The sequence below is a fragment of the Nematolebias whitei genome, chromosome 14 (genome assembly GCF_014905685.2).
Source record: "Nematolebias whitei isolate Nwh7 chromosome 14, NemWhi1, whole genome shotgun sequence".
In the NCBI taxonomy this organism is placed as follows: Eukaryota; Metazoa; Chordata; class Actinopteri; order Cyprinodontiformes; family Rivulidae; genus Nematolebias; species Nematolebias whitei.
The window spans coordinates 37,208,096-37,224,364 of record NC_056511.1 but is presented as its reverse complement, the minus strand read 5'-3'; the positions used below and the strand labels follow the sequence as shown (position 1 = coordinate 37,224,364).

At 40.1% G+C, this 16,269-nt stretch overlaps 1 protein-coding gene across 1 annotated transcript in view; it reads right to left on the bottom strand.

Moving 5' to 3' along the window:
- Nucleotides 1-14,613: 14,613 nt before the first annotated feature.
- The window catches only part of scn4bb (sodium channel, voltage-gated, type IV, beta b), a 15,316-nt gene continuing 13,660 nt past the window's right edge, over nt 14,614-16,269 (bottom strand). The window contains exons 4-5 of the mRNA XM_037688092.1: nt 14,845-14,974; nt 14,614-14,710 (exon numbers count right to left, since the gene is read on the bottom strand). Coding sequence (XP_037544020.1) covers nt 14,614-14,710; nt 14,845-14,974 — 227 coding nt within the window. The remainder of the gene's footprint in view (nt 14,711-14,844; nt 14,975-16,269) is intronic.

The following is a 16,269-nucleotide window of genomic DNA, read 5'->3' as shown; positions in this document are numbered from 1 at the left end:
CCCAGATTTGAATTTCTCTTATTTTCGATGCAGATTTGTTCGGGATTATTATAATGCACCAGAGGGGAGGCAGAAGATCAACTTTGCAATAGGGTCAGAGGGATTTGATGCTTTCTGAACAACAAGACACAAATGAATTAATTCAAACAAGCCAACCTCCTTTATTATTCTGCATTTACCGACAAAAATAGATTTATTTAAAAAAAAGGAGCAAATGAGTGAAATAAAGAGGCCATCTGAATGCTCTAATTACGGCCTATTAGTGGGTGCAGACCTATTAGACTAATAAGGCCGTCATGGCAGAAAGGGCCTTTTATTTACCTTCAAATTGCAACAATTTGTCATTACAGAGAGGAAGGATTTGTAAAATAAAATAATAATTCTCATCCTTCTAAATTAGGCGCATCTCTGTGGAAAGGAGCGGTTGTTTTCTAATCCAGCCCATCCAAACAGCTGCAATTAGCACGAGCTACATGGTGAAAGGAAATGAAGCAAAATGACCAAAACCCACCTGCAGAACTTTAGGAGCGTGAGCGGAACCTGAGCCAAAAAAAAACCCAGAAACCTGTCATCTGCAACGAATCAGGTTTTAGTTTTGGTGTAAATAATTGCAGGGTGTTTTAATTTGCATGTCTACCCCTTCTGTTTGCACCTCACCCCCCCCCCCCCCCCCATTCAGCCATTTTACATATTCATAACTGGAGTTAATGCGAAAACACTCCGCGCGCTCAGCTCCATCATGACGGTGCGCTGCGTAAAAGCCTCCAAAACATCCGCGCAAATAACAACACTTTGCCTTTAAACAACAAGCAAATCTGCATGATCCCGTTTCATTTCACTTCAAGAATCGCTTTGAATCCTGATCAGGTTTTCAGTCAGACATCAAAGCGCCCGCCATGGAGGCTCCCCCATCGGAACCGTCCAAAGAAAGAACCAGTTTCCACTTTTAACCCAACTTTTCAATCAATTCAAAGCGCCACATATCTTCACGCAGTCACATGTTTGTACCTGATCTGTTCTTACCTTCTTGGAGAGAGTACAGCAGGAGTAAAGTTACAAGCCACATGCCATAAAGAGCAGGTGGATTTTTCAGGAATTGTTGGCAATCCTGGGACGTGTGAGGCGCGCGCTTCGGGCCGGGCGGCTGGTCTCCGAGCTGGACTGGCGACTGAGCTCCCGGGAGGTCTTTCCAGCCCTGCTGCCCCGCTAAGCATGGAGGGGAAACCAGATTCCTCAGCCCCGCCCAATGCCCCCACCTCCTCCGCCTCCTCCTCTCCTCCTCCTCTCTCCACACTACCGAGCTAAAAAAAAATAAAAAAAAATAAAATAAAATCAAACGCCGCGGAGGAGCAGATGAGAGATAAATCCGCGTGTTGCTTTAAAAAAAAAAACCACCTCATTTGGCTGGTTTTGGTGCCCGAACCGGGAGGCTGCTGTGCGCAGCGCAGACCGAGCAGTTGGCACCTTGGAGAGCGCGCGCTCACCCACCTGTGCGCCCCGATGGCCACGTTTCTCCGCGCATCATGGATAGACAGAAGAGGGGCTCCGACACACCTGGAGGGTGGATTTGATCCCCACGCTCTCTCAGTTCGGGGGGGGGGGGGGGGGGGTGGTACCAAAGGCCCGCGGAGCTGCTGCTGAACGCCGACATTTTCTTTGTTTTTGGAGCAGACATTTGCGCACAGAGAGGACTGCGGATAAAGGAAGAGCGGCGCGTGCGGGGAGGGCATGAGAAGTTCACCAAAAAGCATCAGGTGAACCTCTTCACCTGAGGAGTTGTTCCGCGAGAGCAGGAAGGAGGGACGAAGTCAGAGAAGCAATAAATAAGATGAAAGTGAGGGGAATCTTGAATAAAATAAAGGAAACTTTGTGCAAAAAAAAAAAAAGCTTAGCATGACTCAAAACGTTCCAACATTTATGTTTATCTCGGTGTGATTCACAGAATAAGACGATGTAAAGGATTAATTTTCAGTTAAATCAAAAGAAAAATGCGTCCAAACTTCATTAGACATGTATTTCTTACAGTTTAGTTGATTTTTTTTTTCTGTAACGCAGGTCAAATTTTAGGTAAAAATTTCATTTTGAAATTAGAAAACAGCCTTATCAATATAAGTACAACTGTATATATTTGTATCTTAAACAGTTTACGCACCAAACAAACCTCTGCTTCTGCGCTGCTTCGACCAGAGGGACCGAGTGTGTGCAGGTTTTACGCAGTCCGCTGCTGACATCTGCTGCCCAAACACAAGACAGGCACGTGGAGCCACAGTCCTCCAAAGGAATTTAGCAAAAGAGAGAGAGAAAAAAAAAAAAAAACGACGTGAAGAAAAACATTTTCCTCTTCAGAAAAAAAAAAATCACTGAAAGTGAGTTCAAACACACAAATACGACAAAAAAAAAAAAAAAAAAGGATTGTTTTCTTTTAATTCCAGGGTTTTATCAGTGAATTACAAAATCTCATTCTAAACGGATTTTTAAAAGATGCAAGTAATATTCAAAATGATTATTTATCAAAAACTTTGACAAAAATGCAGAACAGCAAGTAAAAAAAAAAAAAAGCACAGTTAAGCGTGTTGAGCTCCTCATCAGTCTGCATGGGTTCAATCCTGATTAAACAGTGACAGAAACATCCATCCATCCATTATCTTTACCCGTTTATTCCATTTTGGGTCACGGGGGTCGCTGGTGCCCATGTCCAGCAATCACTGTGCGAGGGGCGGGGTACACCCTGGACGGGTCGCAAGTCCATCACAGGGCCACATAGAGACAAACGAGACAAACAACCATTCACTCTCTCACTCACACCTAGGGACAATTTAGAGTTACCAATCAGCCTAACATGCATGTTTTTGGTCTGTGGGAGGAAACCGGAGCACCCAGAGAAAACCCACGCATGCACGGAGAGAACATGCAAACTCCACCCAGAAAGGCCCCTGGACCGGGGTTTGAACCAAGGACCTGCTCGCTGAGAGGCAGCAGCTCTACCAGTTGTGCCACCGTGCTGCCTTAGACAGAAACATAAGATAATTTATTAATCATGGTCAGGAGGGAAAATAAAGAGCCTTGACGGCCTTTTCAGGGACACCACCAAGTCATTGGTTCAGGTATGTTGACGACACCTGGGTTAAAATCAAATCTCAGGAAGTCCAACATTTTACTGACCACATCAACTCTGTGGATAAATACATCAAGTTCACACGAGAATAAAAATATGGCAGGTTGGCTTTCTTGGACTGTGAGGTCTCAGTTTCTGATAGAGGACATTTGCAAACTGAGGTGTACCGCAAACCCACCCACACAGCCCAGTATTTGCAGTTTGACTCCCATCACCCTCTGGAGCACAAGTTAGGAGTCATCAGGACTCTGTATCACAGAGCAGACAGTGTCCCCACTAACTCAGGAGCCAGGCAGAAGGAGAAATCCTACACAAGACAGGCTCTAGATAAATGTGGATATCCTAACTGTGCCTTCCTGAAAGCAGAGAAGAAACCCAAACAGGACTCCAGTCAGCCATCAGGTGAAAAGGAGGAACCCAGACCCAGACCAGTGGTCTTTCCATATGTTGAGGGAGTATCAGAGAAAATGAGATGTTTATTTTCTAAACATGACGTCATAGTGGCTTTTAAACTTCCAAATCCATCCCAAAGATCCAGTCCCCCGGCACAAACAGAGTAATATTGTGTATGTTGTTCAGTGGCAGGAGGGTGATCATTCTTACATTGGGGAAACTAAACAGCCACTGGCCAAAAGGATGGACCATACCATACCATACCAACTTTATTTATAGAGCACTTTATGCACCCAACAGGACCAAAGTGCTTTACACAATTATAAAATACAATACAATGATAAAATGGAAGGGTAAAATTTAAAACAGGAATAAAATAATAAAATAAAATACAAACACAATAAAACAAGGTAAAACATCTCAGATTGTGCTAAAAGGCCAAAGAAAAAAGATGAGTTTTAAGAAGGGACTTAAAAACCTCAATTGAAGAGGCCTGTCTTATGTTCAATGGAAGGTCATTCCAGAGCCTGGGAGCTATCACAGAAAAAGCTCGGTCCCCTCTAAGCTTACGCTTTGTCTGTGGACCAGCACAGAAGATCAACATCATCAGGCCAGGACTCTGTGGGAATGGCTGGGGATCGAGCCTGCATGGGACTTTTGGGTACCGAGTCGGCTGCCCTGCCTCTACCCCATCTTGACCCCCTCGGGGTCATGGGAGCTTGCTTCTTCAGTCTAATTCTAACATGTGTTGTGTGGATCTGGAAAAGGCTTATGACCATGTTCTTCTAGGCATTCTGTGGGCGATGCTGCAAGAGTATGAGGTGCTTGGGTTGCTTTTGTGAGTTTGTTGTCAGTGGGGGTTGGACCCCACCAGGGCTGTCCCTTGTCTCAGATCATGTTTGTGATGTTCATGGACAGTTTCCTGAGACACAGTCACAGAGAGGAGGGCATCTGGTTTGAGAACCTCAGGGTCTCATCTCTGCTTTATGTAAATGATATGGTTCTGCTAGCATCTTAAGGCCAAGACCTTTACCATGCACTGAGGCGGTTCACAGCTGAGTGTATAAAGGCTGGAATGAGAGTCAGTTCCTCCAAGTCTGAGGCCATGGTTTGCAAGCAGAAATGGGTGGAGTTTCCCCTCCCGGCTGGTTTACGACTGATGGTAGGATGGAGACGAAGATGGATTGACGGTCTGGGGTTTCATCCTCGATAATGAAGGCAATGCTTTGGTCATTCATGGTAAAGAAAGAGCAAAGTCCAAAGGCAAATCTCTTGATTTACTGGTCTGTCCACATTCCGACCCTCACCTATGTTCATCAGGTTTGGATCATAACCAAAAGAGAGCCTGGATAAAGTGGCTCAGCCTTAGAGACAGGGTGAGAAGCACCATCATCCAGAGGAAGCACAGAGTAGACCCGCTGATCCTCCTCACTGGAGTTAGTTGAGGTGGTTCAGGCATCTGATTAGGATCTCTCCTGGATGCCTCCCTTTGGAAGTGTTCTGGGCATGTCCCAATGGTAGGAGGCAGACCCAGAAGTCGCTGGAGGTATGGTGCATATTCTATGGTCTGGGAATGTCTCAGAGTCATCAACACTTGCTGGAGAGTGGGAAGTCTGTATTTTTCTCCTGGACCTGTTATTTCCATGACCCAACTATGGATAAGCAGTAGAGGATGAAGATGGACATATACATTTTCATTTTGTGTAGTTGTGGTATTTTATTTACTTCATTTGTAAACAAGATAACAAGATCACTGTGCTTTCATTTGAGTTTCACTACACTTCAAACCATTGTTTCATGACTTTTAGGAACAGTTGGTGACGTAATGGAACACAGAATGGAACAGCTGCCTGACGCTGCGCTCGGGACAGATTGTGGAACAGTGTTTAGGAACAAATGTTCCACAGTGTTTCGGTGCGTACCAAAACACTGGTCCATTTTGCTATCACCAGTTGTTAGGAGTTGAAGCCAGCAGGACTAGGTTTATGGAAGCTGCCATGTTGTAATTGGGACCAGAGTCTGTGATCCAAGAATGTAGGCCTTTAGGTTCTACCTACTCTCCCTCAGACAGTCATGATGCTTCATGACCTTTCTTTTAAGCATGAAACAACTGATTACAGTAAATGTAATATAAAATGAACATTAGAACATACATCGGCATGAATAAAAACATGAATATGGTGGCTGTTCTGAGACTGTCCTGGGAGAAGGCTGTACTTGTTTCAGCTTCAACTTCCAGGTGTATGGTGTTCACTATTAACTTGCAGATCTGGCCCCCAAGAGGAGCAGGAGTGCTGACAGAGAGAGAAATGACTGAGTTTTTTTCCTTGAATTTTTTTTCCAACGGGAATGGATGATCTATGAAATTTTGACTTTGCTTTGTTTTGAATTTGTATCATCATCACACATCTGAATTCTTCAGAATCATCTTTTATAAAGAAGCTTACCTGTCAGTATCATCTCACAGCTTCTTTCTGTTTTAAGTCATTATGAACAAGTAAGTGTTAATGTAATTTACTCTTTCATTTTCTCTCCTTACTCTCTGTTTGTACTTGATTGTGTCCTTGGTATGGTTGCCATTTGCCTTTGCAGTTCCAGGGTATTTATCCTGAAAATCTGCAATGTTGCCTTCAACCGCTTCACTTGTGATCACTTTGCCTCTCTTTGATACCGTTTGTGTAGCGCACTTGAAGTGGACCAGTAGGGAACAGGCACTAAACATCTACTAGGTTCCACCAAGAGTAATGATGTCACACCAACCGAATACCGAACTGATTATTTTATTGCTTCTCAACAAAGCATTTAGAAACAACTTTATCTACAAATGTTGAAAAAAAATAAAATACAAGCAAAAATTAAATAGAGCTCTTTCCCCCTTTTGTGAAAAAACAAGTTTAGTTCTTGAGCAACGTTGCTACCCGGGTAGTGTTGCATGGATTTTCCGGATTGTGAAGGTTTTTCTGCAAAATGATGTCCCAGCTGGCCACACCGTTTACACCCGTCCACAGTTGGCATGGGCTCGGCTCGCCATCACGATCAAAGAATCCAGAATCACTATAAAACCAATCTGCATAAAGTGCAGAAAGTAAATCATTCTGTTCCCGTTCAATTATGAGATTCCATGTCCTTTCTCAAGAATACAAATCCTTCACATATTTCTCCTTTTAGTTTTTAGCTTAATCAGCTTAAGTTTATGGTGAACTACCATGAAATGTAATAAACAGTAGTTAACTGTTTAGTATTTTAGTGTTAAACCAACAAAGTACATTGACAACTTAAAAATGCAGTGCATAACTTGTAAGTTAATCAAAATCAATGTTAGACTGCATAACATCCATCCATCCATCCATTTTCTTTACCCGCTTCTTCCATTTTTGAGTCACGGGGGTCGCTGGTGCCCATGTCCAGCAATCACTGTTTGAGGGGCGGGGTACACCCTGGACAGGTCTCCAGTCCATCACAGGGCCACATAGAGACAAACGAGACAAACAATCATTCACTCTCTCACTCACACCTAGAGACAGTTTAGAGTTACCAATCAGTCAAACATGCATGTTTTTGGTCTGTGGGAGGAAATCGGAGTACCCGGAGAAAGCCCACGCATGCATGGAGAGAGCATGCAAACTCCACCAAGAAAGGCCCCCCGGACCGGGATTTGAATCAGGGACCAGCTCGCTGAGAGGCAGCTGCTCTACCAGTTGCGCCACCGTGCTGCTCGAATTTATAACACTTCATTTTTATTTTAACCAAAAACAACTTATAGTAGCTTTTGACATGGCTTACTATGAACTGCATGTATTTTTAATGAACCAATATGATTTAGAATACAAAAAGCACATTCTTTGTCATTGTAGAGCTAATTCTAACCATGTAAAATGATACTTTAGCATTAGCTCCTGTGGTTAGTGCTAGCATTAGCTCGGTTAGCATTTTTATTCTTGTTTCTGTCAGTACAATGATGTAAAACACACCAAAGCAATTAAAGCATTAGGACAAAGTCCAACAAACTCCCGATTGGTTTATTTAGACATATCTCAGTATCTGGCAGTTTAATATTTAACTTGCACCATTTTCATGATGCAGGAGCAAACCACCAACACCCTAGGTCCAGAGGATTTTTATTGTAATCACCAGTTTGGATGCAACTGTGATCATGCAGACATTGCATGTGTGATGCATGCAGCTGACAAACCACAACTCCCCCCCCCCCCCTTTTTGTGCACATGTTCACCAAACACAACACACACCTTATCTTGGTGCTGCTATTTAATACACCGTATTATTTTACATTATTAGTGTTTAGAGTATAGCTTTGATCTTCTAGCGTATCGTTTAGCGTTTGTCTAGCATATATCTTAGTGTATACCTTAGATCCTTACATAATTTCTTTTGATCCTTTATATTTTTGCTGTTTTTGGGTGTAACCGAGACCCTAAGTACACCTTTTTGTCCCACCTCATGTACCACATGTGATGTGAATGACAATAAAAAACCTTGAACTTGAACTTATAACACTCTCACTCAGCACATAAGACAGTTTGGTTCAAAATACAATCATTTTAAAGTGACAGCACAAAAGTTACTCATTTCTTAACTGGCAATTCTGCCTTGCATTCAAACTACAGCATTTCTAAGTAAACTTGCTTTTTTTTTGGTTTATTTTTCTCAGTAAACATTGTAAAAACATTAATGTTTCCAGAGGTAATACTTGTGTAAACAGGGTCTTAGTAAAAGCAGTAGTCAGCAAAATAACTTTTTCCAGCGGGGTATACTCATGCCTAATTGGATATAAGTAAAAAACAAAACCATAAAAAAAATACTTTGAGACTAATGCTATACTTTAATGATGCAAAAATAAGAGTACTTAAGGGTCGTCTAAACCTCGGGTACCTGGGCTAATGCCCTGGTACGCCCTTCGGAAAGTCGGTCTTTTGTTGTCACAGTGTGTGAGCCATGTTCAATTCATCAGTTTAAAACAGCCTTGTTCTGTTTAATGTTCACAGAAAACATGTACGTGGTTCATAAACGCATTAATTCAGTTCCTTCTACCTCCTTTTGTTTTGAAGAAAACAGGGCTGTGAATCATTTTACTAAAACACAGAGGAACAAGATATATAATACTCCAAACCTTTATTAGTTCATCAGCTTGCACAAAAAGCAGAGTCAGAGTTGATTTGCATGAAAAAGAGGCTGAATCAGCGCATTATTTGATGGAGCGTTAGAGCATTGCTGCTGAATGTTTGTGTGTAGAGAGCAGCGGCAGTCTATAGGCTCATCAGGGCCGGATCAAGAACAGAGGATCCAATCAAATCTGGATTTTCCTCCATTCAACCCACATGCCGTCAGCTCTCCTCCCTGATCCATGGTAACTACTTTTGGAGCTGTCACAGTAACTCTGCAGCGCCGGGTGACAAACTGAGGGTTTAGTTCTCCTGGGAGTTGCTTGTAAAGGCTCACGCTGACACCACCACCCATTGTTTCCTCCTTTACTGAACTTGTAATAAATCACAACTTCTTTTTTTTAAAATCACCACCAAATGGAAGAAATTCCTTGCATTTGCAAAAAAAAGTTTTATTTTTTCCAATTAAATTGATTAAATACAGCAATTCTGTCCATGTTTTTTTAAAGTCACAACACAGAACAACAGCATGTTTTAGTCAAAAGTGGATTTTTGCTGAAAACCAGGACAGAGAACATTGCAAAGACAAATATGAGAAATGCATATTGGCCATACTATTTCTTGCAATTTGCACATTTGCATTGCCTTTCTGTGAGATTCTCCCAAAGCTTATTTGCTTTCTTAATGAAAGTTAAGTCAAATATAGAAGAGTGGACAAACATTTAGCCCTTATCTCTACTAGAATGAATAAAAAAACATTAAACAAAAATTTAATCTGCAGAAGTTGCCAGGCAACTGGTGGAGAAATCATCAAGATTACTCCCTTACAAGAAATCATTTCTGCACAAAATATCCACAACTTGTGATTTTTAAATCTTTGGCTACTTATAGCACACAAAGGGAAAAACAACAATAATTACATTAATATTCTTTGAGCTTGTTGAGGTACTGAAAGGTGCACTTAAGCTTTATGTGCAACACAAACTCACAGCAGATGAGTTCATTTTCCATATAAAAATATGAATAAGCACACCTCTTCTCAATATTGCTTCAAGCTAGTAATTAAAGACTGAGGCACATGATTTTAACAAACAGTAGCATAAGTTTCAACAATCATCAGATAATCACATTTAATCTACAGTGCGTTTCTTTACCAGCTGCTGAGCGAGTGATGCATATTTATATCTGATCCAGTGGTTACCCTCTTCCAGTTCCACTGTGTTGAGGTATTTCTTTTAAAGCCTACATGCAGCTAAAACTGTGTTTGACTGTTTCACTGTGTTTGATGTAAAAACGTTTATCACCTAATGTGACGTTCAGGAGGGATCATCCCAGTTTGGCACAGTCAACGGGCGGCTGAGACTGTAAATTATTTTATTTCCCAGTGGAACCACAACCCCCCTACTCAGCCAGCTGTAGATATGATCCTGAACGGAGAAGTTTGGTTTCTTTGCAGAACAGTTCTGCAGTCAGTATCTTACCTGCAGTAGACAGCGATCAGTTGAATTACTAAGAGCAGGACCCATTTACGAACAAATGTTCAGCTTCAGCTGTAAACTTCTCTTCTTAAAACAGATGCTATATGTTTATTTACCACGTCACTTTTGTACAAGGCGGCTACTGACGATTTTGTTGTCTCAATCAAATGCAGTGAGGAACCCTCTGGGCCTTCTATACATTCAGAGAAGGCCTAACAATTTAGCACATGTGAAATGTTAAATTTAACTTTTTTACGATTTTATTTGCAATGTATATTTTCAATGTTGCAAAAAGGTCAAAAGAAAAGTTTACAAGACAGTATAGTGAGACCAGTTATGTTGTATGGTCTGGAGACAGTGGCATTGACAAAAAGACAGGAGAAAGAACTGGAAGTGTCAGAAATGAAGATGTTGAGGTTCTCCTGAGGAGCGACAAGTATGGAGAAGATCAGGAATGAGATCATTAGAGGTACAGCACTGGTTGAACAACTGGGAGATAAAGTTAGAGTCCAGACTGAGATGGTTTGGACATGTCCAGAGGAGGAACAGTGGGTATACTGGTAGAAGGATGTTAGAAATGCAGCTGCTGGGAAAAAGACAAAGAGGAGATATATGGATGCAGTTAGAGAGGACATGGAGGTAGTTGGAGTGAGAACAGAGGATGCAGAGGACAGAGATGGAGGATGACTCGCCAAAAGAAGATTTTCAATGTAGTCGTTCTTACTTTTGCTAATTTCTTTGATTTTCTGTAAACTATTTTTGAGTTGAGCAAGAAAATTTTTAATTAAAGAAAATGCAGTTATCCAATCAGATTCTTTTAACTTTTTGTCTCCAGGTAAAAAATATGTTTGAAGCTTCTTTCTCATCAGTCAAAGTCTCTGCAGGAGGAGTTTGTTTAATGACTGACAGGAAAATTAACTAATCACAGTGTTGATGTAGAGTGGATGGGACCAATACACAGGACTCTGAGAATTTGGAAAGGCCCTGCACGGTTTTATATATATATAAATATATATATATACATATATATATATATATATAAATATATATATATATATATATATATATAATTCATTTATTTTGACCAAGTGACGGTTTGTGATGCATTGAAATGCAATTTGTAAGTAAAGAAAGCTGCTCTAAAAAGTGAAAGTTCAACGTCTCATTTAGGATTCACCATAATTCTAACATCATTATTGAAATTACATGTTGTACTTGAATGAATGAGACTGTGAAAGCCACAAGAATGAATGACTGGCACCCATTAGTAGAAGTGTTTGCATGTGTGTCAGCGAGAAGGACACCCCGGTTCAAATCCCGGACAGGGGCCTTTCTGGGTGGAGTTTGCGTGTTCTCTCCGTGCATGCGTGGGTTTTCTCCAGATACTCCAGTTTCCTCCCACAGACCAAAAACATGCATGTTAGGCTGATTGGTAACCCTAAATTGTCCCTAGGTGTGAGTGAGAGAGTGAATGGTTGTTTGTCTCATTTGTCTATGTGTCCATGTGATGGACTGGATACCTGTCCAGGGTGTCCCCCGCCTCTCGCACAGTCATGGCTGGACATGGGCACCAGTGACCCCTGCGACCCGACAAGGAAGAAGCAGGTAAAGATAATGGATGGATAGATGTTTATGTCCATGTTTTTGGAGGACAAACTAGAAGTGAAGATGCCACAGCAACATAAAACAAATTATATTAATCAGAACCAAAAGTGGTAAAGAAAGCTCATTTGGGATGTTTGTATAAGTAGATTTAAACAAAAAGATTAACTAACAGCAGGAATGGCATTAGCCTGAGCTCCAAGCTTGATCGCAAAATAATTTATCTTTAATTCTCCAAACTGAGCTACTGTTAACTGTTGTCTACTGCAGGTGAGACACTGACTACTCATGAGTACTCCATACTCCAGTTACAGAAAAACTACCCCCCTCACACACACACACTTGCAAACATTCAGTTGGTTTACTGTGTAAATGCTCGCAATTTTCTTTAGTGCAGAACAATTGGTAAGGACTTAGGTCACAAATTCAGAACTCACTAAAAAAAGTGAGGAAGAAACAAAAATAAAAGGGACACATTCATGAAGATGCTTTTCTAAAAGATAGCGTCGGACAGCGTTTAATAGACTCCCACTAATCCAAAGCCTTAGCCAGAGTTAGCCTGATGGAATTAGTATGACGTCAACAAGGTTTACGGTTAACTTAAGATCTGAAAATGCGAGTTAGTACATTAAAACCTGAATTTCTAAAAGCATGTCGGCATTCAAGCACCTTGTCTAAAGTCTGGCTTGTGTTGCACATGCTCATAATATGTAGATTATTTGTTAACAAGCAGCATTTATGGTTTTCATTTAATTTTTTATTTAATTTTTTTTTTTTTGTAGGGACTGGGGAACTGTTTAATGGGATTGTCTATCATTTCGGTTCAATTGCTTATTGCATTGTTTCAGTTTGCTGAGTTTTAAAATCTGTTTGCGGTGTTTCACCGACAGCTCGGATGCATGAACAGGCACTAGTGTTTATTCCAAGCAGTAATGAGGAGCAAGATGAAGTACTGAGCTGAATCCAATATTATTGTTGAGTTGGAACTACTTTAACCTCTCTGTTTTTACTCATGCCTTTAGACAGAAAAAAAAAGATCTATTGATTGAAAAAATATGTGCGTCTTCAGCCCAGTTGTAATAACATTGCATTTTTATTGGTTAATATAAGTCGATGTTTGATGAAAACTAAGTAAATCTGAGCCGACGGTGATAAATGACACACAGCTTTCTGTTTTACTTATTTTCTAACATCTTGTGCACATAAACTAAATCATCTCTTCAACTGTTATTTTGTGTGGAGCTTGTGAAAATTTTTGGAAACGAGCAATTATAAACTGACCTTCAGTCCACATGGAACCACTGTTTTTCGAAAATGTTCTTTTATTTTTTCATTTTATATTGTTTTTCCCTTTTTTTGTAATGTTTTTAATTTACCAAAAATAAAGTTGAGTTCAGTTGAGTTAATTTGTGGTTTCTGAAAATATCCCTGTAAATGTGCCACTGTTTCAAGAAACATCTTGGTCCACATGGAAACAATAAAAATGACCCACCAGGCTTCAGTAACTATGCCAGGCCAGTATGTGGCGCTGTAACGCTGCCATGAAAATACAGTAAAAACAGGAAACCACACGCACGAGCATAAAGCGCAAAAAGAAGAAGCCTTCAGGTTGTGGGTTGGATTATGTTGTCATTGTTTTCAAAGGTTGCGTTTCGGGCATTGACACTAAATTTTAATGGAGGCGTTTAAAGTTATTTTCTCTATAGAATCCATTTAAAAAATGGTTTGGTCCGTTTACAAGTGAAACGCTACAAAACATTTGTGTTTTCATGACAGGACCTTAAGAAGCTGTACTCTCTTTGAAGTAATTGTTTTAATTTTAATTTTTTTTTACAGCTTTTGCTGAAACTTGTTTGTGATAAATTGTCCAACGATCAAAAAATTCCTTTCTTTGTAGTTGTTTTATGGTCGTCCTTCAGACACTTGGCTGCATTACTGGTCTTCATACCTGTCTGATAATAAAGCAATAGTTAGATCTTTTAAAATGAAGTTCTGTAGAAAGTAATGAATAAACATCTAACCTGCTGTAGAAAGCTCTTTGAAAACACTCAAGAAAAGTTTTACTGACTAGACTCACGAGGTAAAGGCTACTCAGAACATAGCCAGCACCCAAGTGGGATGATCCCATTTTAAATCAACTTTAACTAAAAGAAATACATTTGTGTGAAAACTACTTACAAATTTATATGCTGCTCTCATTACACAGTTATGTACATTGAACTCTATAATTATTTGCAAATGCAAGTGTTGACAGGAACATCATATTTCAGCCAAAGTGCCCAAAATTTCAAAAAATTATGATGGTTTTAAGGTTTAAAAAACAAAACATTTGCTTAAACCACTTTTGCATTTTTTAAATGAGTTGTTTTATGACAACAGCAAACCTGTTTGGTCATGACTCCATGCAGACAAGTTTTTAGCTCACCAATTTGTTTAGGAGTAAGCTTTCTTTCTCCAAACTAAGATTGCCCAGAGAGTTATCTACAACGTGTAAGATACTAAATGTTCATAATGTTTCCACAGAAATCCCCGTCAAAAGATCTGAACTATGGCTTTAAGCTCATTTTGCTCAATATTCTGAATACATTTTAGTTGAAATTTTAATGTAGATGCAATGCAGAGGCCTTGTGGGCCATTTTGACCCAAGGGCAGCAGGAGGGTTAAGGTGCGTTTAGAATATGTGCACATTTTGAATATTAATGTAAGCACTTATAACTGTGTGTCATCTGCACCGTTACCACTCAGAGCACATTTTGTTATAGTTGTGTGCAAATGTATTTTTTCCAAGATGAATATTGTAGCTGGAGTTATTTCGTTAAAGAGAATGAATTGCGTGCAACGTACAAATATGCAAATATCATAGAAATCGAAGTGCTCAAATTGTTTTGCATACTGTTCCTCCGTCTCATTTCTTTTTTGGTGTTGGCTTTGAATCAGCTTTGGATCCTGAGACGCCGTTTTCTGTGTTGTCGATCCCTGATGACGTTACAAGGCACTCCTTACTGCAGAGGGGGAACAAAACATGGAAGACGTGTTAAAACACAGCAGCTCAAAGCACGTGTCAAAATTACAGCTTAAAAAAACTCAGTCAATACCCAGCTGTACAATATTTGTTAAAAGTGTGGTGATGACTCACTTTTTCTCCTCAAGTTTAGCGAGTACAAAGAGAGTGAAGTTCTTGAGCAGCATGAAGCCTATCAGAAAGGCGATGGCCCCGCCCACAGCTGAGGCTATAATGATGGTTAGCGTGTTGTCAACCACCCTCACTGCAAACATGAGCAGAGAACCAGAGGAGAAACGTGAAGCATATAAAGCTTTTTGGAAACCTCTTCATGTTTTTATGACGAGCCAAGAGACCCTAAAGAGATGGTTCAAATATTTTGCAGTGGAGTTCTGCATAAATGTTATAAACTGTTAGTATCTTACCTGTTGTAGATAGACATGAAACCAAGTTTAGTTCTTACTGAACCATTGAGGTAACGACTAGTCTGAGCTGAGGAAGACGAAAAGTGAATTGCTGCCATCATAGGCATCACATCAAGTATATGTGAAGGTGATGTGTCCCCCTCACAGTGAATAAAAATATTCATTTGGAGGGGAAGGCACCTGTGTTGAGAACTAGCTTGGCACTATGTTAGTGCCCACAGTTGCTGACCTGGGGGAGGGGAGGAGGCTAAGTTGCGCGAGAGAAGCGGAGCGTGCTCTATATTCACACAAGGAGAGCTGTTGGTCAGGCTACTTTTTGTTGTGTTGTGCTCTGTAAAATAGTTATTGAATCAAGTGGTTTCTTGTGTAGGTCAATGTAGATGTTTAACAACCCGTTAAAATACACCAGAATGCAGGAAATGGCATCTACTTTATTCAAAATGTACTGGGGGAGGGCCCCCAGATGCCCTCACCAGTGTGTCCCTTCATATTACAATTGCTTCTGACGCCAATGGCCATCCTCAAACTAAAAATTTTCATGATGATTAAAACAATTTTTTTAAATTTTATTTTTATCTTTACATCACCATTAAATTAACATGAGTTATGTTGACAGAAATATGATATTTCTACAGGAAGTGCTCCAGGTTGCACTGAAAGTGCTACAGCTAGCTGCTGCTTCTATTTGTGCTTGCTTAAAACCATAAAACTTAGTGTAAATAACCATTTTTATGAAAATTTCTGGGGTAGATCCTCAGTGATCCAGAACATGGAAAATCCTAAAAGTTTATGACCAAAGCATCTGGACTTTTATTCTGTAGTAGAAGTTTTGCTTCCAGACTGAGCATCTCACGCAGTTTAAAGCTTGGCCTCCAGAAGGTTATCTACTACAGAAAAGCATTTCAGTTACTTTGATTTAAAACTTTTTGTATTTTGTGCAAAACGGGGGTTTGAAGGTTTTTAAAATAGCGTTCACTTGAATTGTTATGAAACTTTTTTTAACCTGGATTATAATATCTATCTATCTATCTATCTATCTATCTATCTATCTATCTATCTATCTATCTATCTATCTATCTATCTATCTATCTATCTATCTATCTATCTATCTATCTATCTATCTATCTATCTATCT